We start from the raw sequence: 26660 nt of genomic DNA, 5'->3' as shown, positions 1-26660 counted from the left end.
TCACTAATTTAAAGTGACCAATGGCATTAGTTGGGTGTACCTTATTCTAATGATTGTCTTATAGACATTGATCAGCAGATAATAATTTCTCATTACGAATTCCAACTACCACTTTGTCTAAGGGATTAACAGAATTTCGTGATGCAAATGACATCAAAAATGTCTTCTCTTATGGCCAATCCATCCTGCTAGCTGTCAAACTTCAAGGGATATTAGTAGACTACTAGTCTTTTCGTGCTATAAAGTATCTTTTTGATGCATCTGGACTTTGGTTAAACTCACTCCTACAATAGGGTCTTGTAGAAATCCCATTAAACTTGAAAAGTTAAATTAATTACTGGTAGTATCTCTGTTTGAGAATTCCATCTGTGTCTTTTTTTTTCTTTTTTTTTACCCTGTTTTATTGTATGAAGCTAATGTGTCTGTATCATTAATATGTGGCAAAATATATACATGTCTTCTACCCAGACACATTCAGGGTGTGTGTGTGTGTGTGTGTGTGTGTGTGTGTGTGTGTATGTATGTATGTATGTATATAGATATATATATATATATATATATATATATATATACACACACTGAATGTGTGTAAAAGACATGTATATATCATATGTTGCCACATATTAATGATAAACACATTATATATTTTTTTTTAAAAAATATTGTGAATGTTAAATACAACATAGATGTCAAGCACAATTTCAGCCACAGGAAATTTGTCATGGAATAGATACAGCATCAAGAGTGTACATGAAGCATTCGCATTCACTTTTTTTGCATATAACAATAAAACATAAGTAAAACAAAACTACAATTTGTCAAGTATAATATATCTATGGAGAATTTTCAGACCTTGTAGGTGTAGTGATGGTCGGCAGGATCTAAAAAAACAAAACAAAACATGTTACCCTTGTTGGCAAAAATATCTGCGTCCAACCATGATCATTTGGTCACCTGGTCAATTATTATTACGGTAATTAAAAAAATCAATAATAAGGAGAAGTATATCTCCATTGCTCTTGAACCATGAATGTAAAGTGCCAGCCACTATGTTAAAAAGAAATAGCTTGGAAATATGACCAGATATATTGCCATCCAAAGGGTGAGTTACACATTTTGCTGGGAAATGGGTTAGACACTTCGTATTGAGATGCGGCCCATGGACTTTGGACAGATCCAGCTTTTTCTCCATTACAAAATCAATGTAGATCTAACTTGAAACTTTTCGAACTCGATAACTATATGCAAGCACCAGTCCACTGAACCTTCCGACCAACCGCCCCAAAAGAACAACAAACAAAGTTATGGTAGAGTAGCATTGGATAGAGTGCTCAAAGTATCCCGCCCCGCCACCATCTGTACTCCAGCGATGTTCTGAAGAATGGTCTTGAGGCCCACCGCTGCTATGATCATGGATAAACGTTTGTTAGGTACAGGGTTGCCAGGTCCTAACAATAGGAAACTGTGATTTAATGGCAAGAGCGTCATGTTGTTGTTTGTCAGTTTTTGCGCAACCTCCTTCCTGAAGCTCTGAATCAGGGGGCAATTCTACGGACAATGATACAGGTCCGTGTGGGTGCATTTGAAACCGGTAGTGGAGTCTTTCCTTGTTATTAGATGAAGTCTTTGCAGGGTAAAATATGAATAGTGTGTGGTTTTTAAGACCAAGAGACCATGGGGAGCAGTTGACATTGAGTGTAATGTGCGTTTAGGATGTCTTCAGGTGTAATGTCGGGGAAGTAAATCTTCCATTTCCACAGCCCCGTTTGTAGTGTCAAATACCTGATTCCAGTCAGGTGTGTATCGCAAAAGGGCATAGAGGGTAGATATTGAGTAAAAGGCTGGATTATTGGTGCATAACACAGTAAAATCCAACTAGGTTATGGTGGGGAAAATTGTGACGGAAAACCCCTTCAACCTGAAGTCTGTGGATAGTTAATACAATGTTAAACAAAAACAGAGTAAAAATAAACAAATGTGTCTGAGTTTTTACACTATGTTATACGATGGTGTCACATTTAAAGTAGTGACTTTACAGTATGCAGTGTTATTTCAATCTTCTCACAAAATGTCTTGCAAAACTCATGACATGTCTCAGGTCCATTGTAGTAACCTAAAAATAAAACTAAAATCTAAAAAAAACTCAGAAAAATGAAATGTACTTTAATAAAATAATAACAATAAAACAGGTTTTATTATTCAGCATGGACTTTCTCATGGATCATTGAACCATAAATGGGAAAAGAATTATACTAAAGGTGATTAAATGCCCTATTCGTCCTCCCAAAAACTACACTTCCTTTTTATCCAGTATAAACTGCCTGCTCGAATGGCATTGAATCCACAGGTGTTATCTCTCTTACTAACATTATTTTTGCAGTCATTGAAGGTTTAATTGGAGAGCGTTTAAAATACTATTGTTTTCTGTTCTTTATAGCAAAAACGAAAACCCCCCACATGGACAAGAACAAAATAAATCTGAAAGCAAAGATCTGTCAGGTAAAAGTACATGTCTACATCTGCAAAATAGTTGTCTTTTTTGTTGCTAGATCCAGAATGTAGATAATGGCACAGAAAACCTGTTTTAGTTTAAATGTAATGTACATAAAACATGCATTGTAGTTTATATGTGTATTATTTTTGTTTCTGTAATGCATATGTTTAAATGCCCTTTTGCAATGCACTTGATAACTTATTTCTTTATTCTCCCCCCCACCCCTCCTTAGGAAATTATAGTGAAGATTTTGAAGAAGATGCTGAAAGTATCAGTAATTCTATCAAATCTAATGAGCAAGGAAATAAGTACTCAAATGAAAAAACTAATTTAAATAACCAGGTAAACATCTGTTTAATTTAAAAGATATTAAATCATTCTGAGTTTATTTCTTCCATTACCATACTACATATCAATATTATTTTAGAGCCAACACATTTTTTGACAAAGTGCTCCAAATGAACACTCTAAACTTCTAAAGTACTTTAGTCTGCTGAACTGCTTGATGTGGCTGTCAGTCAGACAACTGGCCCTGTTACTTTGTTGTAGTTTAGCTCATTGTAGCTAAGAATGCAAGAGGCATTGAATTGCCCTGTGCAATTGCCTTGCTAAGCCTTCTCAATAAAGAATGGACTGCCACAAAGTCTTGGCTGGGGAAGAAGTTGAAGGCTTCCAATGGCTTCAGACGAGAGATCTGATATATACGCAAAAAATGCATTCACGTTTTGGTAGTAAATGTACTTTATTTTAAATTTATATTAAAGATAGAGCAAATTACATCATATTCCAGTTCAGACAAGGGAAATATTGCAAACTAAGAGAATAAATATGAACACAGTTTTAATCCTCCTCTTCTCTGTATGATTTTCTATGCTGCAGTGCATAGTTCAAAACTATGATTGACAAAAGAGCTAAGATGGAGGCACCCAGATGCTAGATATGGGGATGGATTTCTTCATTTAATTTTATTTTTCACACTTAACAAATACATATTTGTTTAATCAAATGATGGGTAAACATGATAGTAAACATCCAGGGAAGTGACAGTTCCATGTTAACCCATACCTATTTGTTTCTGATCTATCCAGTAGAGTTAAAACAAAAGGGGCTCAGTTACTCAAAATTGGAATTCTAGAATTTTACAAAGATGTGCATTGTAGTTGAGAAATACCATATTTGCTTTTTTTTGTTAAACAATTCCCTATATCTCTGCAGGTAGAAGAGAATCCTGGAATGCTGGCCAAGGGTTAGTTAAATTACCTTATGTTACTATGAATTTATCAAATTGGAAAATGTTATACCAATTCACTAATTCCTGTGATTTATTTTCCTTTAGTTTTGTTGCTTGATTCATTGGACTCAACAATGGACACACAGAAGCTTTTGCAACAAACAGACCCAAACTGCTTCACACCTCAAGGGACAAATGATGCCTTAGGCACAGGTTTGTTAGATTATCTTCCTTAAAAAGTATTTATAAAGATAAACATTCTTTGATGTCACTTACCAGTGACGCTCCGGCGCCAATGTTCACTCCCTTCCCAATACAATCCTCATGCAGTAAATACCCACTAGCGTCATTCTGTGTTTATCCTTAATGGCGCCTTTTTCATATTGTTGCTTTTTGTGACACAGCATTCTATTTTCACACGTTGCATTCGTCAATCCACAGAATTGACGCTGGTAATGACACAGGAATCATGTTTAAGTTTCTGCCTTTATGACTCCAGTGCTGTTTGTGGTTTCCACCTTTAACCCCTTAAAGGACTACTATAGGCACCCAGGCCACTTCAGCTCAATGAAGTGGTCTGGGTGCCAGGTCCCTCTAGTGTTAACCCTGCAGCTGAAAACATAGCAGTTTCAGAGAAACTGCTATGTTTCACTGAGGGTTAATCCTCACTGACAGCCGCTAGAGGCGCTTCTGCGCTTCTCACTGTGAAAATCACAGTGAGAAGACGCTGCGAGTCCATAGGAAAGCATTGAGAAATTCTTTCCTATGGACGGTTTGAATGCGCGCACGCTACTTGCTGCGCATGCGCATTTGGCACAGACGTTAACAGGAGGAGGAGAGTTCCCCGGCGCTGGAGAAAGGTTAGTGTTTTAACTCCTTCAGCCCAGCGGGAGGGAGACCCTGAGGGTGGGGGGGACCTAAAGACCCTATTGTGCCAGGAAAAAGAGTTTGTTTTACTGGCACTATAGTGGTCCTTTAAGGACACAGTTTCAAAAGCTTGTTTTAACCTTAAGGACACAAGCCATTTTTTAATTTGTTGCTGTTTGTGTTCAACCGCAATTTGCATCTCTCTCATTTATTGCACCAACACATGTTATATGACGTTTTTTTGAGGGCTAAAGGGCTTTCATACAATGTCACATATAAATTCTCGTTAATTATTTAAAAAAACAAATGCCCATAAAAAATGGAAGAAAAACAAAACACCAAATTTTTTTTCCCGTTTTTCCAATAATAGCATGTGCATAATATGTCCAGCTTAGAAAAAGTAATTCAAAATAAATTAATTTATGTGTCTTGATTTATAGAGCACATAAAATGTATAGGATTTCAGCTTATTTTGAAAGTTACAGGTCACAAAATAACTAATAAGGACTAAAATAAATAATTTTAAATGTGAAACAATTTTAGTTGGTATGTTTGTCTTGTAAGGTTAGTAGCCATCACTGAAAACAAAATTGCCACACACAAGTATATATTTATATAAAGTAGACATTACAGACTATTTACATAAGGTTATTTTGACACTTTTTACGTAGCCATTTCATTGCTAATCTCTGCTAAATATTGGAGTAAAATTGTGTTTTTTTTTTATTATTATCTATTTTGGCATATATACATATAACAAGGTTTCTGTAAAAAGCTGGTGTGTGCTATTTCTCCACAGAACCCCATGTTGTGTTCAGCTACATCTGTGGAGTATAACGATACCCCTATTGCATGCCTTTGGCACTATTCTGTGAAGCTACAATGCCATACAAGAGACAAGGCTATTTCAGTTTCTATAGTTCATAGGTGGATTTGATGGGCCTATGTCTCATTTTGAGGTATTATAGCAGTCTGACTTTTCAAATAACCCCACAAAGGGCTTCCGTTTGATTAAGCAGACAACCCAGGGTATCTTATATGGCATATATTGTGCCTTAACTTGTCAATATTTGTGGTGAGGGGAAAAATAGCATTTTTACACACATGTTGTGTTTTTGCTGAGTATTTCTTGCACGTGATATGTGCCACTGTCATAAAATCCCCCAAATCATGCTCAGTTGCATCTTATGAGTAAAACAATATGCCCAATGTATGACCTAGACACTACTTTGTAAAGTTACAGTGCTGTAAAAGAGACGTGACAATTTCGTGTTTTCAAGTGTGAATATTCATGCGGGTTTTCATGCGTTTCATGCGACCTTAGTGTGGGATCATTTTTCTGCCAGGTGCACCAAGTGTAATGGTAATAAGCATTTTCCTGCCTTTTTGACACACAAAGTAAGGTTGCACAGTATATTTTGCAAACCTTATGTGTGCTACTGCTGTATAATATTTCATATGTTCCTTAGCTATGTCGTCTGAGTACAGCAGTACCCCTGTATATACCTTTGCCAGGTATAAGTGGGCATTGAAGGGGCACATTTGAGACACCGCCTTTCCATTATTTTTTTTTTCAAACTTTTAATTTTTACGCTGTGTCCATGTCCCATTTTGGAGTATTTTAGCAGGATACATATTCCAACTACCCCAAAAAGGCATACCATTTCTTAAAGAAGACATCCCAGGGTATTTCAAAAGGCATATTTTGAACCTTGGCATGGGATCATTTTTCTACTAGCTTGTACCATGTGTAGTGGTAATAAACATTTTGGTTTTTTTTTGCCTTTTTGACACACAAAGTTAGTTTGCACTGTATATTTTGCAAATCTTATGTGTGCTACGGCTGTATATATTTAATATGTTGCTCAGCTATGTCGTCCGAGTACAACAATACCCCTGTATGCACCTTTGCCAGGCTGAAAGGGCACATTTGAGATGCAGCCATTCCATTTTTTTCTAGCTTTGACGTTTTACGCTGTGTCCATGTTCCAATTTGGAGAATTTCAGCTGGTTGGTTATTCAAACTACCCCTCAAAAACATACTATTTATTAAAGAATGCACCCTGGTGTAATTCAAAAGGCATATTTTGAACCTTAGCGTGGGACCATTTTTTTACATTTTTGGCCCACACGTGAGCTTCTACTGTATATTTTGCAAACCTTATGTGTGCTATGGCAGTATAACACTTCATAGGTTGCTCAGCTATGCCATCGGAGTATAGGAATACTCCCGTATGTTCCTTTGTCAGGTATATGTGGATGTTGAAGGGGCACATTTGAGACGCAGCCATTCAGTTTTTTTCTAACTTTGAATTTTTACTCTGTATTCATTTTAGAGTAGTTTAGCTGGTTTCTTATTCAAACTACCCACGAACGCATACCATTTTTTTAAAAAAATACTCCCTGGGGTTTTTCAAAAGGCATATTTTGAAGCTTAGCGTGGGATAATTGTTTTGCTAGTTTGTTGCAGATGTAGTGGTAATGAGCATTTAATTATGTATTTTTTTTACTTTTTTAAACTTCTTTTTTGCTTTTTAAATTTTTTTTTACTTTTTAAACTTTCTTAAAACCTTTTTTTTTTTTTTACGCTTTTTAAATTATTATAAAGTTGTTTTTTTATAAACTTTTTTACCGTTAGCCTCTAACTAGCAGTAAGCATCACTAACGGTAAATTCCCAAATTTCCCATAATTCCCACCCCCACTATTAAACTCTATAATTTTAAAATATTTAAATTACTTAATGAAATAAATTGAGCCCCTAGGGGTTAAAAAAAAAAGTTAACCCTCAGGGGTTAAAAAGCAATCAGTTCACAGTAAAATACTGTGATCTGTATTTTGATGACTGTAGTTAGTGATCTGATGGCAGGGAAGAGATTATTTTTTATTAGAGAAGGGTAATGGGGGTCTGGGGTGGGATTTAACTTAAACTTTTTATTTTTTTACAGGGTGAAGAGGATCAGCACTGATCCGTCTCCCTGCACTTCACACTGACCGCGGAAGTGCAAGGAGGCGAACCAGGAGTCCCTGCAGCACATGTGCTCGCTCTGACAGCCTGTCAGAGCGATCACATCTGCAGGGACAGCGCGATCGGGTGCTTGCCCGGTCTGCCTCGGATACCGCTAGCCTCGCAGACCGTTAACCTCGGTAAATGACGGAAAGATTTTGTCTAGTGTTGGGAAGGGGTTAAATATGTTATATTGTGTTATTTGGTTTTCTCTGGTTTTGACCTTGCTATTTCTTCGATCCTGATTCTTTGCATTATGTTTTCCCTGACCCAACTATGTTACTTGACCTTAAAAGTGTGGTCTTGTTCTGGCTTTAGTATTATTTTTGGCAATCTTAATTTTGAGACGTCCTAATTCGGTTTTAGCCTTAAGCCTAGCCATTCTAAGGTCCGGTTATACGCCTATCTATCACTCCTACTTTGCCTTTGCTAAGTTGTAGCAAAGATTCTTCCCCAATTTGTGACATATATATATATATATATATATATATATATATATATATATACACACAATGCATGCCCTTCATTTCACCAGATCATGTTTTTCATTCCTGCAGTTTACAGCTGGTGACTTCATATGTGCAATTGTTACTCCTAATTACTGCCTGGAAGCCACGTTTTTGAGATTGGGAAAATACTCTAGTCCAGGGGTGTTCAAAACGTAGATCCGTAGATGTTTTAAAACTACAGCTTCCATCTTTTGGGCACACCTGCCTTAGGCCTTTTGCTTGTGAAATTTGCCTGTTATAAGTAACTGTAATGGAGACCGATACACATATTTTTGACACAGGATATTTACAGTGCAGTACTAGCACAAGGACAAAATAAATCCCTATCCCGCTCAGTGTTAGATATAAAATTATCATGGTGGAGTCTCTACTGTATTTTTGTATACGTAATTGGCAACATAATTAGTTTTTAGCAAAGCAGAGGAGTCCAGGATAAAGGATATCACCGATATGATCTTCGTGTGCTTTAAAATTTTTAGTTTTTTGTTAAAAACTACATGTTAATTTTAAATAATTATTTGTTAGCTGATCATGGTCACTATATGGATAAGATTCTATTCTAATAATTCTAGTTAGGGTAAAATGAAAGCTCTGTGACCTATCACGTAGAGATTAAATATTTTAGGAATGTATAGGGGCGGAGCTCATTACTTGTTTGAACAGTAGTCTAGATGTTGTAGTAAACAATTTGTGGTTGTACAGATATTTACTGCGGAACCAACTGTAATTGCACATATTGCATTCATCTTAATTTACTGGTACTGCACGAGCATTTTTGAGTCTTATCACTAAACTCTGAACTTGCTACAGCAAATTTGGTCACTTTCAGTAGGCTCAGTTCTTTTCAGTTTGAGTGATAACATTCATCTTTATTGAAATTTTAACACAAGCTGCATTGTAGGTTCATCAGTGGGGAAACCTTACTATTGTGTCAGATATACATAGTTCCACAAGGTTAAATGAGACAGATCAATAGCATAGAACTATACCGCATTTCTGTTTTATGCAAAGTAAACGGGATAATGATGAAATAAGTGAGTTTTATGAATAATATATAATATATAAAATACTCAAAGTACAACTAATAAACAATCAAACATTGGAGCAAAGATGCAGGAGTGTCCGATATAGTGACAGATAAGTCTTAAAAGCTGGCTCTGCATTGAGGCCCACTGGGCATTTTTTGCAGAACCCACCACTGCCCACCTGCAAACGAATGGGAGGTAGGGACCAGGTTGACCATCCCTGATTTAAATAAACCGACTGTGAGAATAATCTGAATAAAATCTTGGTTATAACTAAATAATCCCCAACGATTGCAAACATCAGTGTTATTTTTAACTGGATTTCAATAACTTCCAGTAGCATATTTTTGAAGCAACCTGAGTATATCCTTAACTTGGATACAATGTCTCTCCTACCTCTAAGATTAGTTACTTTGTAATCAAGTGGACATATCAACTTACTTTTGTAGCATGCATCACTAACTTCAAACCATGTTCTAATCTATCTAGACCTGAGAGTTAATTTCAAATATTGTGAACTCCCTTTGTCTAATATCTAAGTAACTAACTTTAAGTCACTTTCTTATCATTGTAGACCTGAGAGTTCATCTCAGATAGTGGGAACTCCCCATGTCTAATATTTAAGTATTCAAGATGGCTAGTTCCCTCCTTTTAATTACTTTATTCACGGTTTCTTCACTTTTGAATCACTTGTGTGTTTTTCTTAGCGTCTGTGTACGTTTTAAGTGTCATACAATAATACAATAAAGTTGCTTTGTGCCTAATTAATAATCATTTTACTAATAGGTGGTAATTTTTCAAGATATGATCTCCCCTGTTGGTTAGATCATCTTTGTATTTCTTTTAATTTTAAGACCTGCTAAGGAACAGATGATTATGTCCTGATACTTAAAACCTTTGAAAGAGATACGGTGACATGACTGTGTGTGTGTGTATTTATGTATATATTAAAAGTAAGCCTAAGGTGTTTAGGAAAAAATGCAAATTATATGTTTCTTTAACAGAAAACTATGGGAAAAGATATAGTACTTAGCTGTTATGTACCTTTTTGTAGGATTATTAGAAAAAAAACTGTGACTTTTTTACGTTGTGTAGTGTGTTCAAAATATGTAATTTTGTATTTTTTTTTTTTAACGTCTTAATCATTATGATCTCTTGCTGTATTCCAATATTTTGCTTATTTTCCTAGGTATTTCTAATGCATACTCAAATAGTGACATGGAAGCTTTACACCAGGCCTACCGTCACTTAGAACAATCAGTGGAAGAGTCTAATGAAAATAATTATTTTGTAGCTCTAGAACAAGCAAGTAGCTCTCTTGGGGACACATCACACGCAAATGAAAAAAAAAATCTAGAAAAAAAATCCACTGTAGAATCAGGTAATGTTTTAATACAATATGCTCTTAAAAGGTTAATATTACTATTTAATAACTATATTTCTCCTTTTCAACTAATATTAATACCTTTCATTAAATCTGACAGAATAAAATGCAATTTAATCTGTATTACAACATGATACTTTTGCAGCATTGACATGGCTAGTTTTAAAGCAGGTGCAACCCTTTTTCTTTCTTTCTTTTCCCTTTTCTTCAAGATGTGTCTTGATTTTAATGGAACATGCATAGCTAGCTCACTTTACATCTTCACAACATTGATGTTGCTTAAATTACAAAAGATTAATTTATGTTTTTGAATGACTGAATATCCTCAGCAATTGCTTAGTAGTGTTTCATATGTGTGATTGATGTATGATTTCAAATTTATGGGTTCTTAACAGAGTTGCTTCCAAGTAAGCAAGCCTTTCATAAACCACATTGTGCTATATTGAATAAGATGAAGGGCACATTTTTTCTGCTGTACTGGTGAACAAGTTTCTTATCATATGCAAGTGATAGGAATTTTGGAATTAATGGGTGTGTTCCTCATTTTGGGTCATCAAAGCAGTTTGACTATAACTACCCAACAAAGGCCTACCATTTCTGAAAGTAAAAAAAACAGGGTTTCTCATTTGGTGTATATTGTGAATTAACGCGCTGACATTTTTACCAGTTTATGTCAAAGATGCTGGTAAAAATAAATACATTAACCCCTTAAGGACCAAACTTCTGGAATAAAAGGGAATCATGACATGTCACACATGTCATGTGTCCTTAAGGGGTTAAATATATATATATTTTATTTTATTTTATTTTTTTACATACACATTAGGTTTCTGCTGGATATTTAGGAAATCTGTAAACTGGTCTTAATAAAACAGTAGCCCCAATGTATGCCTTTGCCACTATCTTGTGAAGTTACAGTGCCATGTTTTTACAGTTAAAATTTTTATAGATGCATTTGATGGGCCTATTCCACGTTTTGGGTCATTGTAGCAGTGTGACATTTCAAGGTACCCCATAAATGCTCCATTTGTGAAAGTAGACACCACTTTATTTCAAAGTGTATGGCATTATTTTATGTTCACATTTTTTACATGCACATTGCAATTTAGAGGCTTATTTTGTAAACTCAATGCGTGCTACTGTAAAAAAAAAAAAAAAAAAATACTAAACTGTGCTCAGCTAGGTCTCCTGAATACAAAATGACCCCATATACTATGTCAAGTGTCTGTGCATATACAAGGGTGAATATATAACCTGACCAGTGAAGTTTTTCAAAATAATGGCAATTTGAAAATTGGTCTATGATGGAGGCGTTTTAGTAGCTCATGTATTTAAATCACTTCATAAATGTATACAATTTACATCCATGGATGCTAGTTTGACTTTCTTTATTGAGATACCAATTTTTCCAAATTTTTATTCAAAGGTTGTGGTAATTATTTGTATTTTTTAATATTTGCATACACATTATTCTATTGCTGCTTTTTTAAATTAAATATCATATGTGCCACTAATAAAATTATGTGAATGTACTCAGAAACAGTACGATACCCCATTTATACTTACCTCTGCAATGTATCAAGCTTAACCCCTTAAAGACCAAACTTCTGGAATAAAAGGGAATCATGACATGTCACACATGTCATGTGTCCTTAAGGGGTTAATCCTATCGCTAAACCAATTGCTAATTCTAATCCTAATCATAAACGTTACTCTAATCCTATACCTTACCATAATAAAAAAACACTAATCCTAACCTTAATCATAACCCTCTGCTGATATCATATTACACTAAAATTTCATTAAAAAAGTATAAACATTACCTTAACCCCCAATCCTTAATCTAATTCTAATCCTAAGGTGTTCCCTCTTCTAATATTAGTACTGTCATACAGATCTCTGTCATTCTGAAAAACGCTGACAAAGCCAAACACCAATCCAAATGGAACTGGGGCATGCAGGGAGACACTGTCAAGGTTTCTTCAGACACTGGGGGTCACTCATACTCAAGCTGCTTACATAGAATCACTGTGCCTGAGCCTTGAGCACTGCATATTGCTGATCTGTGAGTCTGGGGTCACCAATTGTGGCATCAGTTTACAGATGAGAGCCCCATGTATCACTTGATACCTTGGTCTCCCTATGGTGAGTAGTAACTAACCCTGCTCACACTACATTGCTATCTCTAGGAATTTAAATCCCTGTTTCAATACATATGTATGATTTGCCAGAGCTTTTTTATGTGTTCGTTAATATTGACTACATTCTAATTTTTAGATATGCCTACTTTGGATGAACTTATGCAGCCTATTAGGGTGGACTATGCTGGTGAACATTATCCTGGTGGGACCCCTGTCAGGTAGGCATTATTTTTATTAAGGATTTTGAGAAACAAAATGTGAATATGTATTATTTGTAAATAAATATTAAATCGTGTTTTTATAGCTGGGCCAGATGAACATTGGTAAAGTGTTTTAATAATTACATTTTCCACCGTGACATTAGTTAAAGGGACACTCTAAGCACCAAAACCACTACAGCTTAATGTTCTGATGCAATGAAAATGTTCATGCAGCTCTCTGAGAAAAGGCAGTCATTACATTGCATCCTATGGACACTTCTGGTGGATGTCACCCAGCCATTACTGGTGCTTCCTGTTTGTATCATCAACTTTTGACAACTTCTCCTAAAAGATCAGCACAGAGATTCACTTACCAAATGCATTTCTATGAGGAGATGCTGATTGGCTCAATGCTTTTCAATGCTCCTGTAATGATGACATGGGTTGGAATGGCGGCTCCATGAAGAGTGGCACGCAGAGGAAGTAAAAGTAGCTTAAACTACTTATTTTACTTTTCAATTTGTCCCAGTAATGTAAACATTAAGAGAAATAGTGCAATGTCAGGAATATATGTTTATAAAGCGAACATTAGAGTGTACCTCTAAATATACCGTATATACTCGAGTATAAGCCGAGTTTTTCAGCCCATTTTTTGGGCTGAAAAACCCCAACTCGGCTTATACTCGAGTCAAGGTCTGTATTATGGCAATTTACATTGCCATAATACAGACCGGGGGAGAGGGGGGCTGGCAGAGCTGTAACTTACCTGTTCTGCAGCTCCTGTCAGCTCCCCTCTACCCCCCACTGAACTGCCACTGGACCACCAGGGAAGGAGAGCCCCCCTCCCTGCCATATATCAAGCAGGGAGGGGGGACGAAAAAAAAAATATATAAATAAAATAATAAGAATAAAAAAAAAATTAATAATAACAAAAAAAAAGGGGTATACGGACCACTATGGGAGGGGGGGGGTATAAGGACCACTATGGGAGGGGGGGGGGGTATAAGGACCACTATGGGAGGGGGGGGGTATAAGGACCACTATGGGAGGGGGGGGGGTATAAGGACCACTATGGGAGGGGGGGGGGTATAAGGACCACTATGGGAGGGGGGGGGGTATAAGGACCACTATGGGAGGGAGGGGGGTATAAGGACTGCTATGGGAGGGAGGGGGGGTATAAGGACCACTATGGGAGGGAGGGGGGGGGATAAGGACCACTATGGGAGGGAGGGGGGGGATAAGGACCACTATGGGAGGGAGGGGGGATAAGGACCACTATTGGAGGGAGGGGGGTATAAGGACCACTATGGGAGGGAGGGGGGGGGTATAAGGACCACTATGGGAGGGAGGGGGGGGTATAAGGACCACTATGGGAGGGAGGGGGTGGGATAAGGACCACTATGGGAGGGAGGGGGTGGGATAAGGACCACTATGGGAGGGAGGGGGTGGGATAAGGACCACTATGGGAGGGAGGGGGGGTATAAGGACCACTATGGGAGGGAGGGGGGGGGGTATATGGACCACTATGGGAGGGATGGGGGGGGATAAGGAACACTATGGGAGGGAGAAGGGGGATAAGGACCACTATGGGAGGGAGGGGGTGGGATAAGGACCACTATGGGAGGGGAGGGGAGGGTAAGGACCACTAGGGGAGGGGAGGGTAAGGACCACTAGGGGAGGGGTGAGTCAGGACCACTGGGGGGGGGGTGAAGGAACACGGGGGTGGGGAGGTAAGGACCACTGAGGGAGGAGGAGGGGAAGTCAGGACATATGGGGGGGGAGGGGGCGGCAAAATTTGTTTTGCCTACGGCGGCAAATATCCTTGCACCGGCCCTGCACACACTGCATTCACACACTGCATTCATACACACACACATTGCATTCATGCACACACACACTGCACTCATACACACACGCTGCACTCATACACACACGCTGCACTCATACACACACACATACGCACACACTGCATTCATTATACACACACTGTAAATAAATATTCAATTAATATATTTTTTTTAGGATCTAATTTTATTTAGAAATTTACCAGTAGCTGCTGCATTTCCCACCCTAGTCTTATACTCGAGTCAATAAGTTTTCCCAGTTTTTTGGGATAAAATTAGGGGCCTCGGCTTATATTCGGGTCGGCTTATACTCGAGTATATACGGTAATATAGTTATAGTATGCCATAATAACATAACCAGTCTGGTTTCTTAACATCCTGTAAAAAACACTATTTAGTTATGAACAGCTCACTACAGCCCAGCAGCCACTTAAAAAAGTGAGCTATTCCATTTTGGTATAAGAACTCTAGAGACATGTTTGTTTTGACAAAATTGTAAGAGCATTGGTCATTAGTTGGTATTGTCTGTCTTCTTCAGAATAGAAGAATAGTAAAATTTTCCCCTAATTTTGTTATGGAATCTTGAATAGTTTATATCCATTTATCATTTTAAAAATATTTAAATTGTGAAAGGCAACTAATCATATTCATTGTATGCAGTCTACCTATGCCAGAAGACAACAAAATGGTTAAAGAAACGGACTCTATAGCAACAGAGAAATTCACACATGCTGAGAACCAAGAGGAACAAAGTTCTGATTATTTGCATCAGTGGAAATCAGAATCAAGAAACTCATTTTCAACATCTGAGATTGAACTCCATTATGACAGCAAGAAAGATCTAATTGCTCCTGAGGCTCATGGTCATGAAAGATTTTCTAAAGGATCTGATTACCCTGACCTCCATGCATATCAAGAGGAAAGGAACAGCCATGTAAGAGTGATATTTTTCTCACATGCTATACATTTTATTTTAATATTAAAGTGTTTTCATGAGCCTAGACATAAGTGTCAACTAAATAGAATTGCTTAGTTTAATGCAGATTGCTAACAATAGTACATGTTAAATATGAGAGAATAATGATGCACGAGGAAACACTGATGATCCATGCTTGCATGCATGTATATGACACACACAGACACACACTACTGGTGGTCAAATGTTTTACAAACACCTCTATTTTTCCAGTCTTAATTTTTTTTATTTGTAGTTTATTTATTTTCATAAACAGAGGTACAGAAGTAAAAAAAAGGATGGGGTTAAGGGGAAAATCCAGCATAAAATTACATATTAGGACAGAAACAGTAGTTATCTCAAGGCAATTACATAAATTGACAATATTGACAATCGGCCAACTTTAGTTCAGCCTCTCTCCATGTGGGCCCTGGCAACCAGAACCTTATCTGTCGGATATGTCACATATCATATACGGATGTGAGTGCGGCTCTCAGTTTAGGTATGTATCTGAACCTATATGGTGGATCGTCTCAGAGTGTTCACCTTTGGTTTCACACTCTATTCAGATAGCTTGTATAGAGGCATTAGGTGTTCCTGTGCTATCTTATGCCTCAAAGCAATGTGTGCCAGAGCTCTGTTTCCAGGTGGTAAGGGAGTAGGAGAATAGGGTTGGGAGGGGAAGGCTGTAATAGGAGTCTCACACACATTACATTGTAATCATGCATTACAGTTTCACATATATACAATATGTACGAATGCGAGACATTGCCAAAGAATAAAGTTACATAGTAAGGATAATGAAAAGGGAATATGAAACATAAAAGAAAAATAATTGCATGAACAACTACAAAACTAATGTATTGCACAATGAACATGTACACTCCACAGTTTGGTCCGGCAATAAAGAACAGCAGTCGCTAGATCTCGGTGAATACCTATTCAGTCAATTAAAACCCTATATACTTGACATTGTGTTTTGGCAGACAGGATTGAATGTTGGGTGCTTGCACAGAGCTTGTGTGTGTCTGTGTGTTTCCCTTCATTTGGGGTTGTTTAAAGTTTTGATTTGTAGTTGATCCATTTCTCCCAGATCTCATCGAGCTTATACCTCTGGACAAGATTGGAAATTCCCAGTAGTTCCATGGTTTAATAAAAATGTATCCTATCTCATAGTTTTGGGGGAAAGGGAGTATTTGTTTGCTTCCAGTTGATGATGTGCAACTGAGCAATGAGTACTAGCAGGTGTGGTGTTTAAATAGGAGAAGAGGTATGCCTGCTTTACACTTCCGTCTGATTTGGACCACCTTCTGTACCTTTTAAGAAGGTGTAGCTTCGGCGCGCGCAAGTGCCCTAGGTCACCCCTTTTGCTCCGCCACAAGGAAACAGAGTTTAGATCTGATCTGCGGTGCCGCACTTGGGATGCGGCACTACCTTTTCCTGCGGCCAGTTGGCGGTGGAGAGCGGACCATCTGTGCTGTGTCGGAGGAGGACCTGTTAAGGTGCTGCATCTAGTTGAGGGAGGGAGTCGCAGTGTGGAAGCATGTGGTAAGGATGCAGAGGAGAGGGGGCCTGACAGTACTCCTTCTAAGTAGTCGACTCCGGAGACTCCTAGGAAGATGTCGAGAGGGATGTCGGAGATAATACCTTCTAAGGAGACGAGGTGCGTGAACGTTCCTCATAGGTTCCCAGGATTTGTCCTCAGGGCCATTGCCCCTCCAGTGAATGAGGTGTTCGAGAACACCTCGTTGATAATGGGAATCAAGGATATCATGTATTTCATACTTGGGAAACACAACAGCCGGAGCAGGAGGATGGATAATTTTATTTGGAAACACATTGTCTCTATATGGCTTGAGAAGCGACACGTAAAAAGATGGATGAAATCGATAGTGAGATGGTAAGTCTAGTTGGAGAACCATCACCTTCTTGACACGAAAGGGGCCTATATATTTGGGGCCAAATTTCAAGAAAGGACAGGGCAGCTTCAGATGCCTAGTGGACAACCAGACAAATTTCCTGTTACGATCAGCATATGACTTATACAGACGTTCACTCTCCTGTAGTGTCTTTTGAGCATGGAGAAATCCTTGTGATGGCTGGTCGAGATGAGCAGAGGCGTCGGGGACAGTGGAGAATACCTGGAAGGGATATAAGCTGGAACCCAAAAGTAAAAGTAAAAAAAGAAGAGTGTGGAGTCATGTATATGCGTATTGTAGGCAAATTCTGCGGTAGCGATGAGGTCTTTCCAATCGGACTGTAAGTGAGTCGTGTAACAGCCGAGATACGTTTCCAAAGTTTGATTTGTTCTTTCCGTTTGCCCATTGGTAGGGGATGAAAAGTAGTAGAAAGATCCACAGGGATATTGAGGGACTGACAGAAGGCTCTCCAGAAATGGGATGTGAACTGGATACCCCTATCGGAAAGGATAGATTTGGGGATTCCATGCAGTCTGAAAACATGATTGTGGAGAAGTGTAAATGTCTTTTTGGCCATGGGAAGACCTTTTACAGGGACAAAATTAGCCATTTTGGTTAAAATATCAATGGTTACCTTATTAGATAGTATTGTAGCCGTGGGATTCAGGAAATTCCACAATGAAATCAACTGTTATGTGGCTCCAGGGTCTGGAGAGTAATAGCAGGGATTGTAGTAGACCTGCCGTGTTTAAAGTCAGTACTTGAGACCTGGCACAAGTAATACAGATGTTTTATGTAATTTGTTATGTCTTTCCTTAGAGTATGCCACCAGAAGTGTTGTTGGATTGCATGTATAGTCTTTATTTGTCCACCATGGCCAGGCACTTAAACATCATGGAAATGTTGTAACACTCTGAGACGAAGAGGTTTGTCTACATAGATTTATTTATTTATAAAATATTTTACCAGGAAAGATACATTGATATTTCTTTCGTTTTCAAGTATGTCCTGGGTCCCCAAAACATTGCATTGATACAATAGGGTACAATAACATACAAAAACAATATTAATACACAACATATATAAAATTTAACCTAGAACAGGTAGAAAATATATAATCAACCATGACACATGCATTCTATTTTGAGGTACGTAGAGAGGGATCTCTTAAAGGACTTTAGGCTTGAGGAAGATTTGAAAGTGTGCGGGAGGTCGTTCCATAATTGCGGTGCTCTGTAGGAAAAGGAGTATCGGGCCGCTTTCTTTTTGTATTGAGGTAGACTAAATAAAGTGCTGGTACTGGATCGGAGGTTATAGGAGGTGGGAACAGCCGGGGAGAGCATTCTGCTCAAGTAGGGAGGGAGCTTCCCAGAAAAGCTCTTAAATCTTCCCATGAGATATTGGGAACCTTTCTGGAGAAAGAGACAGGTTAGTGGTAGTGGCTGTAGTTTTAATGTATTTTATCACATTAGCTATAATACCTTAACAAAAAAAAAATGTTGATGACTTAGCACCGTTTCTTCTTGCTTGGGTTTTTTCTCGTTTGCGGTAAACGGCTTAGAAAGGGCATCCACTTTTTTTAACTCTTCAAACCCGGTCAGTAGGACATGGAACATAAATCTAGACAAGAACAATGCCCAATGGGCATGTCGTGGATTGAGACATTTTGCAGTGCGAAGGTATTCCAGATTTTTATGGTGCGTGTTATAGGGAGAGCTGTACGATCCAGGAGTTGTCTACTTTCTTCCAAGGCTTGTTTTATTGCCAGTAGTACCTTGTCACCTACAACGTAATTTGATTCTGCTCCTATTAATCTCTTAGAGCAGGCCTGTCCAACCTGCGGCCCCCCAGATGTTGCTGAACTGCAACTCCTATGATTCTTTCAATTAAATAGATAGCCAGGGAATCATGGGAGTTGTAGTTCAGCAACATCTGGGGGGCTGCAGGTTGGACAGCCCTGTCTTAGAGTAAAATCCAACAGGATGAAGTGTATCTGTTTCTTTATCCCTTTGGTGGCTGTATCAGAGGTATCAACCTCGAGAAAGAATTGTTAATGCTGTTCAGGTATATGTAGTATAGGGGCTGCGGTGAACATATGATTAGCGAAAGCAGTTTGTGCCTTTTGATCTCTTTGTGAGATGTGTGAGTAACCAGTGAGAAGTTACATATGAAACGTCTGTAGAAATTAACAAAACCCACAAACCATTGTACCGGTTTCATTGTTTGGGGTTCTGGCCATTGCAGTATGATTTTGGCTTTGCGTGGATCCATCTCCACCTTGCCAGGTCAAATGATGAATCTAAGGAATTCAAAGATATATGTCATCCAGATAGAGCACTACTTACTGGTCAACGAGATCTCTGAAGACATTGAGAAAATGTAAGAATGCGGTAGGAGCATTATAAAAACCATACAGCATGATGGTGTATTCATAGTGTCCGTATCGGGATCGGAGGGTGGTTTTCAATTCATCACCTTCTCTGACATGGAGATTATAGTCCAACTTGGTATAAATGGATGCTGTCTGTCTGACAATAACAAGAGGACCGCTGGTATGGACTTGTCTGGGTTGCTCAAAGTAAGGATGATGAAGTCTGCGAATTGTGAAATTTTTGTATTCTGTATCACCAATAGAAATACCCATCACATTGGGATTTTCACTTATTGTTTGTGTCAGGGGCTTTAGAGAGAGGATGAAAAGAAGGGGGAGAGTGAGCATCCCTGCAGAGTACTTTTTGAGATGGAAAATGGGCCAGATACAAATCCTGCGTTGAGCACTTGTGCGGATCGAAATTAAAATTTTATATACTTTTATATATATTTATATATATTCTTTTTATATTTTTATTGGGACTTATTTTTATTGTATCTCTTGGCGCAGCCTTTTCTCCTCTTTTTCCTGTACATCCTTATCCCAGAGGGTTAGAGAGTGACCCTCTGTAAGGTTGCTGCCTCCTTTGCATATTATTAGCGCTAACCTACTCCACACTTTTTTCTCGAAATTAAAATTTGTCTAGCACCTTGGTCATGTAGTCCCAATGGAGCCTATTGAAAGCTTTCTCTGTGTCTAATGCCATGAGAAGGCCTCCGAGTTTGGTGTTACTTTGATGTGATATAAGGTTAATTCGTTTTCTAGTATGGTTGGATCCCTGTCAAGTCTGCACAAAGCCTGACTGATCATTGGTTATCAATGTAGTCAGTATAGAGGAAAGTCTGTTTGCGATTCATTTGGCATATATTTTTGTGTCGCAAATTACCAGTTTTGTTTTTAAAATTATGCAGTTTAATGTCTCAATTTAAATTTGATGTTCCAGAACAAATAAATCATTGGAGATAAAATTAATCATAGAATTATGTTTGACAAAATGTAATCTAAATTGACCTTTTCAAGTCTCCACCTTTTGCAGATTTAACTACGGAATACAGTCAAAACATTCTTTGTGCAATGGAAATCAAATATTGTTCAGAAAGTTCTCTGCAGCACTGTTGCAGAGGTTCCCACAAATGTATACCACTTTAAGGTTGCTTTACTTTCACCTTGCTTTCCATGTCATCCCAAACCAACTTGATGGTGTTGAGTTCTGATGACTGTGTTGGCTATTCTGTGGTTCAAAGCCTACCATTTTGTTATTTTCTTCTCAAATAGGTCTGATACAGTATGTTTTGATTTATTGATGTAGTATCAACCTCTGACCTAGTAGATGGATGCCTGAGCCAAATGCATGGCCCTGCAAATATGCTATGGTAGTCTATATTTGCTTCAGATTGTCCCTAGCTCTCTGCAAGTTGCTATCCACCAGCAAACTATCCCCAGACCCACGCATCCTTCTTCATATTTGGTACTTGATGTCACACAATGAGAAGTCATCTTTTCGCCTACTCAGCTTCATACAAAACCCTGTGTGATGAACGGAGGTTTTCACATTTCCAAAGTTTTCAGTCCATTAGACCTTCTTCCAGCCTTAGGTAGTTTACTAGCAGTGCTTCATGGACCAGGCAACCCTTATTTTCTTATTTTATCATCTTAGCAATTACTTTCTTACTGCCAACCGACCTTTGGAACCTTCAGCCCAAAGTCTTGTGTGTGCAGTTGAAAGTGCGACTTGCTTGCTTTAATTAGATTTAAGCTGTGCTTAAGGCTGTTGTCTCAAACTATTGCCTCTCAGAAACTTGCCATCTGTTTCTGTTATGGCTTTGAGTCTACCAGTCATCTTTCTGTCAGAGTTGTAGGATGCTCTGATCTTTGACTCCTTGGAATTATTTGTGATTTCTCTAAAGGAAATGCTTATACTTTTGAGATTTATTATGGTCTTTTTATCTTCCTTCTCTTGCTATCCTGATGGCAATATACTTTAGAATAACAGACAAAATTCCAAAAGGATGGAGTTAAAGCAAGATTCTATTTCATGGAATAAAGGTAAGGTTTTACCGCTTGATGGAGGGGTTGGAGCAATGACATAATAAAGGCAAGAGGCCTTTTTTTTTAGCTGCAAGCCGCGCCACAAGATATCTACCCGCAGCGTCTGGATGAGGTGGGGTAGACCCCATGGTTGACAAGCACAGGGAGAGAGTGCACCAGGTCTCCAACCCTCCTGGATTTCCGGCACAGACGCCTTATCAATCGGGGCTGAGAGCAGCGCATCTATACTAACCCCAGAGCATAGCGGCTATACTGTAAAACAAGAGGTCGGAACTAAAAATGAGATTGCATTAGGAAAGAGCTGGAAAAAGATAATCAGCTAATATAACATGCTTGTGTGACTTTATAATTACACTTCTAAGGGTTGGGAAGGTGGGGGAAGGAACACATGCAATTAAAGGACCACTATAGTGCCAGGAAAACATACTAGTTTTCCTGGCATTATAGTGCCCTGAGGGTGCCCCCACCCTCAGGGTCCTCCTCCCGCCGGGCTCTAGGGGAAGGAAGGGGTTAAACTTACCTCTTTCTCCAGCGCCGGGTGGGGAACTCGCCTCATCCTATCCTCCTCCATAGCGACGTCATCGCCTGAAAGTGCATGCGCATTCAGGAGCCACGCGCGCATTCAGCCAGTCCATAGGAAAGCATTCTCAATGCTTTCCAATGGACGCTGGCGTCTTCTCACTGTGGAAATCACAGTGAGAAGCGCGGAAGAGCCTCTAGCGGCTATCAATAAGACAGCCACTAGAGGCTGGATGAACCTTATTATAAACATAGCAGTTAATCCTAGAAGAAAGGGTTAATCCTTGCTGGACCTGGCACCCAGACCACTTCATGAAGCTGAAGTGGTCTGGGTGCCTATAGTGGTCCTTTAAGACCTGTTATGAGCACATTGAGTCTGTTTTGTATTATATAAACCCAAAATGTATACAACTTTAAAAATGAAACAATGGAATAATGAATCTACTAACCAATTAGCTCCAAACTAGACCCTTCATTATTCTCTTGATACATTGGATATATTAGAATTTTTGTTTCCCTGCTGAAATAGCAATGGCAAATAAAAAGGAATCAAATCCAGTAAAAAAAAAAAAAAGTACCTTAGGTTTTAACTGAAGGCGAAAAAGAGACAAAGACTGTCGGGGTTTTTTACGCCTCTAAGTCAAAGGAGTGCAGCTTTCACTGCAATTTAATGCAGCCCCTGTTCAATCGCCAATTCAAAAGGGAGCAGAAACAGCAGACCGGATAAAACGCAAAAATCTCCGAATTAGGAACATCCCTGAAACCGTAACCTCAGAACAACTAGAGAAATATCTTAAGGACTTATTTGAGCCATAGGCATCAACAGAAACAATGAAAAGGAAATTATGGAGAGATTTTACATGGTCACAAAATGTTCCATCCCACACTGCCCAGAGATTCGGTTATATGCTTCTCATCCTTTTAGAGATAAAATAAAAATGTCAAAGTTATTTATGCAAAAAAACATCAATGCCTGCCAATTACCAGCAATTAAATATAACTCAGGATCTTTCAAATGGCACTCGCAAGACAAGACTTCAGACTGGTAACTAACACACTAAATGATTAAGGTTCAAATGGGGATTTCCAACAAGCGTGCAAGTCGTACAAGATGGAACTAGACTCACCTTTAAATCTCTGATACAACTGGAAGAGAGGTTTGATAAATACTAAGAAATAATATTTTTTATAATCTTAGAAGGGGAAGGCATATGCGGATTCAGGAATAAAGGCTAATAAGATCATAAAAGGTTTAGATAGAATTGCAACGTGTTTAATGATTAACCCCTTACGGACACATGACATGTGTGGCATGTCATGATTCCCTTTTATTCCAGAAGTTTGGTCCTTTAGGGGTTAAATCCAGGAAAAATATTAACACTCCTAAATCGCTCTGTTTACAAATAATTGTAAGTCAACCTTAGGTGTAACAATTGCTAACTGGAGAGATATGAGAATATGAATACCGAGAAGAAAGCACATACATATAAATTAAGGGGTCTTATATTTTCATGCATATACACCTTAAATATATAAAAATATATCTAAAGGAAGAAGAATGTGAATTGTTTTTTTCCTCTCCCTCTTTCTCCTCCTCTTTCTGTAATTAAAGATTATGATGATAAAAACAACTAATATGAGTAAAATTAAGTAAATTCAAACTACAAAACTAAATATCAATATCCTTTCATCTCCCCTGCCGGCCCATGCAGAGCCAGCCTTGCTGTAAGCCCTCTCAGGCTGGTGAGATCATCAAAGATCTCCCTCATTGGCCCACTGGCACCGGGTTTCAGCAGAGGGAGGGAAGGGCCTGGTAGGTTCTGTGTTCCTCTTGTGAGGAGGCATGTCAGAGAGTTGCCACACATTACCAGTGCTGTGCTCGCAGGAGGACAGAAGAGTCAGCCTGCAGTTGGAGGAGATGCAGGCTAAAGTGAACATGCCACCACTGGACCACCAGGGCTTGCAGCATTATGTCCCCCATCCCTGCTAAAAGGTAAGAAGGGAGGGGGAGACATTAAGATAGATTTTCACAACTCACCCACCTACACACAGCCTAGATCCTGTGCACCCCTCACACCCCCCCCCCCCCACATACTGCCCCCCTCACACGCTCTGCCCCCCTCATCCAAGCACTGCTAGATGGTGGTTTGAACACTATAGGGTCAGACCCTACACTATAGGGTCAGACCATATATTGTTCCTTTAAGTTTGGTGTGCCAGATTAACTCACAAAGGTTTACTCTAAGAAAACAGGGCTTTATTAAAACACTGGGTTTTAGTTACTCCAAAAGTCCTTTAACCCCATTAGTGACCAGACTGTTTTTTAATTTTCTTGCCGTTAAGGACCAGGGCTGTTTTTACATTTCTGCCGTGTTTGTGTTTAGATGTAATTTTCCTCTTACTCATTTACTGTACCCACACATATTATATCTCCTTTTTCTCGCCATTAAATGGTCTTTCTAAATATACCATTATTGTCATTATATAATATTATTAAAGGATCACTATAGGGTCAGGAACACAAACATGTATTCCTAACCCTATAGTGTTAAAACCACCATTTAGCCCCCCTGGGCCCCTCATGCCTCCATAAATATAGCAAAATCTTACTGTATTCAAGCCAGAGGCTGTAACTCTACATTCTGCTTGCCTCAAAAAGCATAAAAACAAGAAGTGGTAGTCTGATCATATCACAGTGCTTCCCCATAGGATTGGCTGAGACTGACAAAGAGGCAGATCAGGGCTAGAGCCAGCATGATTTAAACACAGCCCTGGTCAATCAGCATCTCCTCATAGAGATGAATTGAATCAATGAATCTCTTTGAGGAAAGTTCAGTGTCTGCATGCAGAGGGAGGAGATACTGAATGTTTGGATGCATTTTAGCCAGCCATGACCCAGTAAGGATCTCTAACAGCCTTCTGAGGAGTGGCCAGTGAAGTTATCACTAGGCTGTAATGTAAACACTGCATTTTCTCTGAAAAGATAGTGTTTACAGCAAAAAGCCAGAAGGTAATGATTCTACACACCCGAACAAATTCAATAAGCTGTAGTTGTTCTGGTGACTATAGTGTCCCTTTAACTATAAATAAATTATAAAATATGCTGAACAAATGTAAAAAAATACACACTTTTTCTAACTTTGAAACCCAAAATCTGTTATGCATCTACAACCGTCAAAAAAACACCCATGCTAAATAGTTTAAAAATGTTATCCTGAGTTTAGAAATACCCAATGTTAACATGTTCTTAACTTTATTTTGCAAGTTATAGGGCAACAAGTACAAGTAGCAATTTGCTATTTCCAAACCATTTGTTTTCAAAATTAACGAAAGTTACATTGTAACCCTGATATCTGTCAGGAATCCTTGAATAACCCTTCACATGTATATATTTTTTTTAAAAGAAGACAACCTTAGGTATTAAACTTGGGGTATTTTGACTATTTTCATGCAACCATTTTACCACCAATCTATGCCAAATTAAAAAAATAAAAATAAATCATTATTGGTGATTTTTTTGACACACATAGCAATTTAAGAATACATGTACTGTTAACTTTAAGGGTTACTGCCAAAGAACACCCCAATATGTGTTCAGAAACATCTCCTGAGTACAGTGATACCATCCATGTATAGATGCGTTGGGTTCTCTGGGGGCTTAAAGAGGGGAGGGTGTGCATTCCAGTTTTCCAACTTTGAATATTCACAGCTGGTCACATTGCATCCATGTCTTATTTGGGACATTTTTAAAGCCGGCCAATGTAATTTACCCCCATCAAACCATATATTTTTTAAAATTAGACACCCTAGGGTATTTTAAATTGTGGTATTTTAACACTTTCCATGCACTAATTCTACCAACAGTCTTTGTCAACCTTTTGGGTAGTCATTTTTTTGTTATTTTCTCACATTGTACTTTAGGCATGGATTCTCAGTTCCTGTTATGTATTACTAACAAAGAACACCCCAATATGTGTTCAACATCATCTCCTGAGTACAACAGTACGCCCAATGTACGGGTTTTATGTGTTTTTGCAAACTTACAGGGGTCAAATGTAGGGCTTTCCCCTTTTCCATGTTTGCACATTGAAATTTGCCAGATTGGTTTGCTGGGCTTATGTTGCCTTTGAGACCGTATCGCAGCCCA

At 38.5% G+C, this 26660-nt stretch overlaps 1 protein-coding gene across 2 annotated transcripts in view; it reads left to right on the top strand.

Annotated features, from left to right (window-relative positions):
- The window catches only part of CEP162 (centrosomal protein 162), a 144442-nt gene that overhangs the window by 48826 nt on the left and 68956 nt on the right, over positions 1–26660 (top strand). The window contains exons 6-12 of one of the 2 annotated variants that reach the window (XM_063443059.1): positions 2438–2499; positions 2727–2836; positions 3710–3740; positions 3831–3938; positions 10321–10512; positions 12793–12874; positions 15361–15634. In XM_063443059.1, coding sequence (XP_063299129.1) covers positions 2438–2499; positions 2727–2836; positions 3710–3740; positions 3831–3938; positions 10321–10512; positions 12793–12874; positions 15361–15634 — 859 coding nt within the window. The remainder of the gene's footprint in view (positions 1–2437; positions 2500–2726; positions 2837–3709; positions 3741–3830; positions 3939–10320; positions 10513–12792; positions 12875–15360; positions 15635–26660) is intronic. The other variant, XM_063443060.1, reaches the window with a different exon arrangement.

The sequence above is a fragment of the Pelobates fuscus genome, chromosome 2 (genome assembly GCF_036172605.1).
Source record: "Pelobates fuscus isolate aPelFus1 chromosome 2, aPelFus1.pri, whole genome shotgun sequence".
NCBI classification, from domain to species: Eukaryota; Metazoa; Chordata; class Amphibia; order Anura; family Pelobatidae; genus Pelobates; species Pelobates fuscus.
The sequence above is the reverse complement of the archived record's forward strand: the minus strand, read 5'-3'. Positions and strand labels throughout refer to the sequence as shown.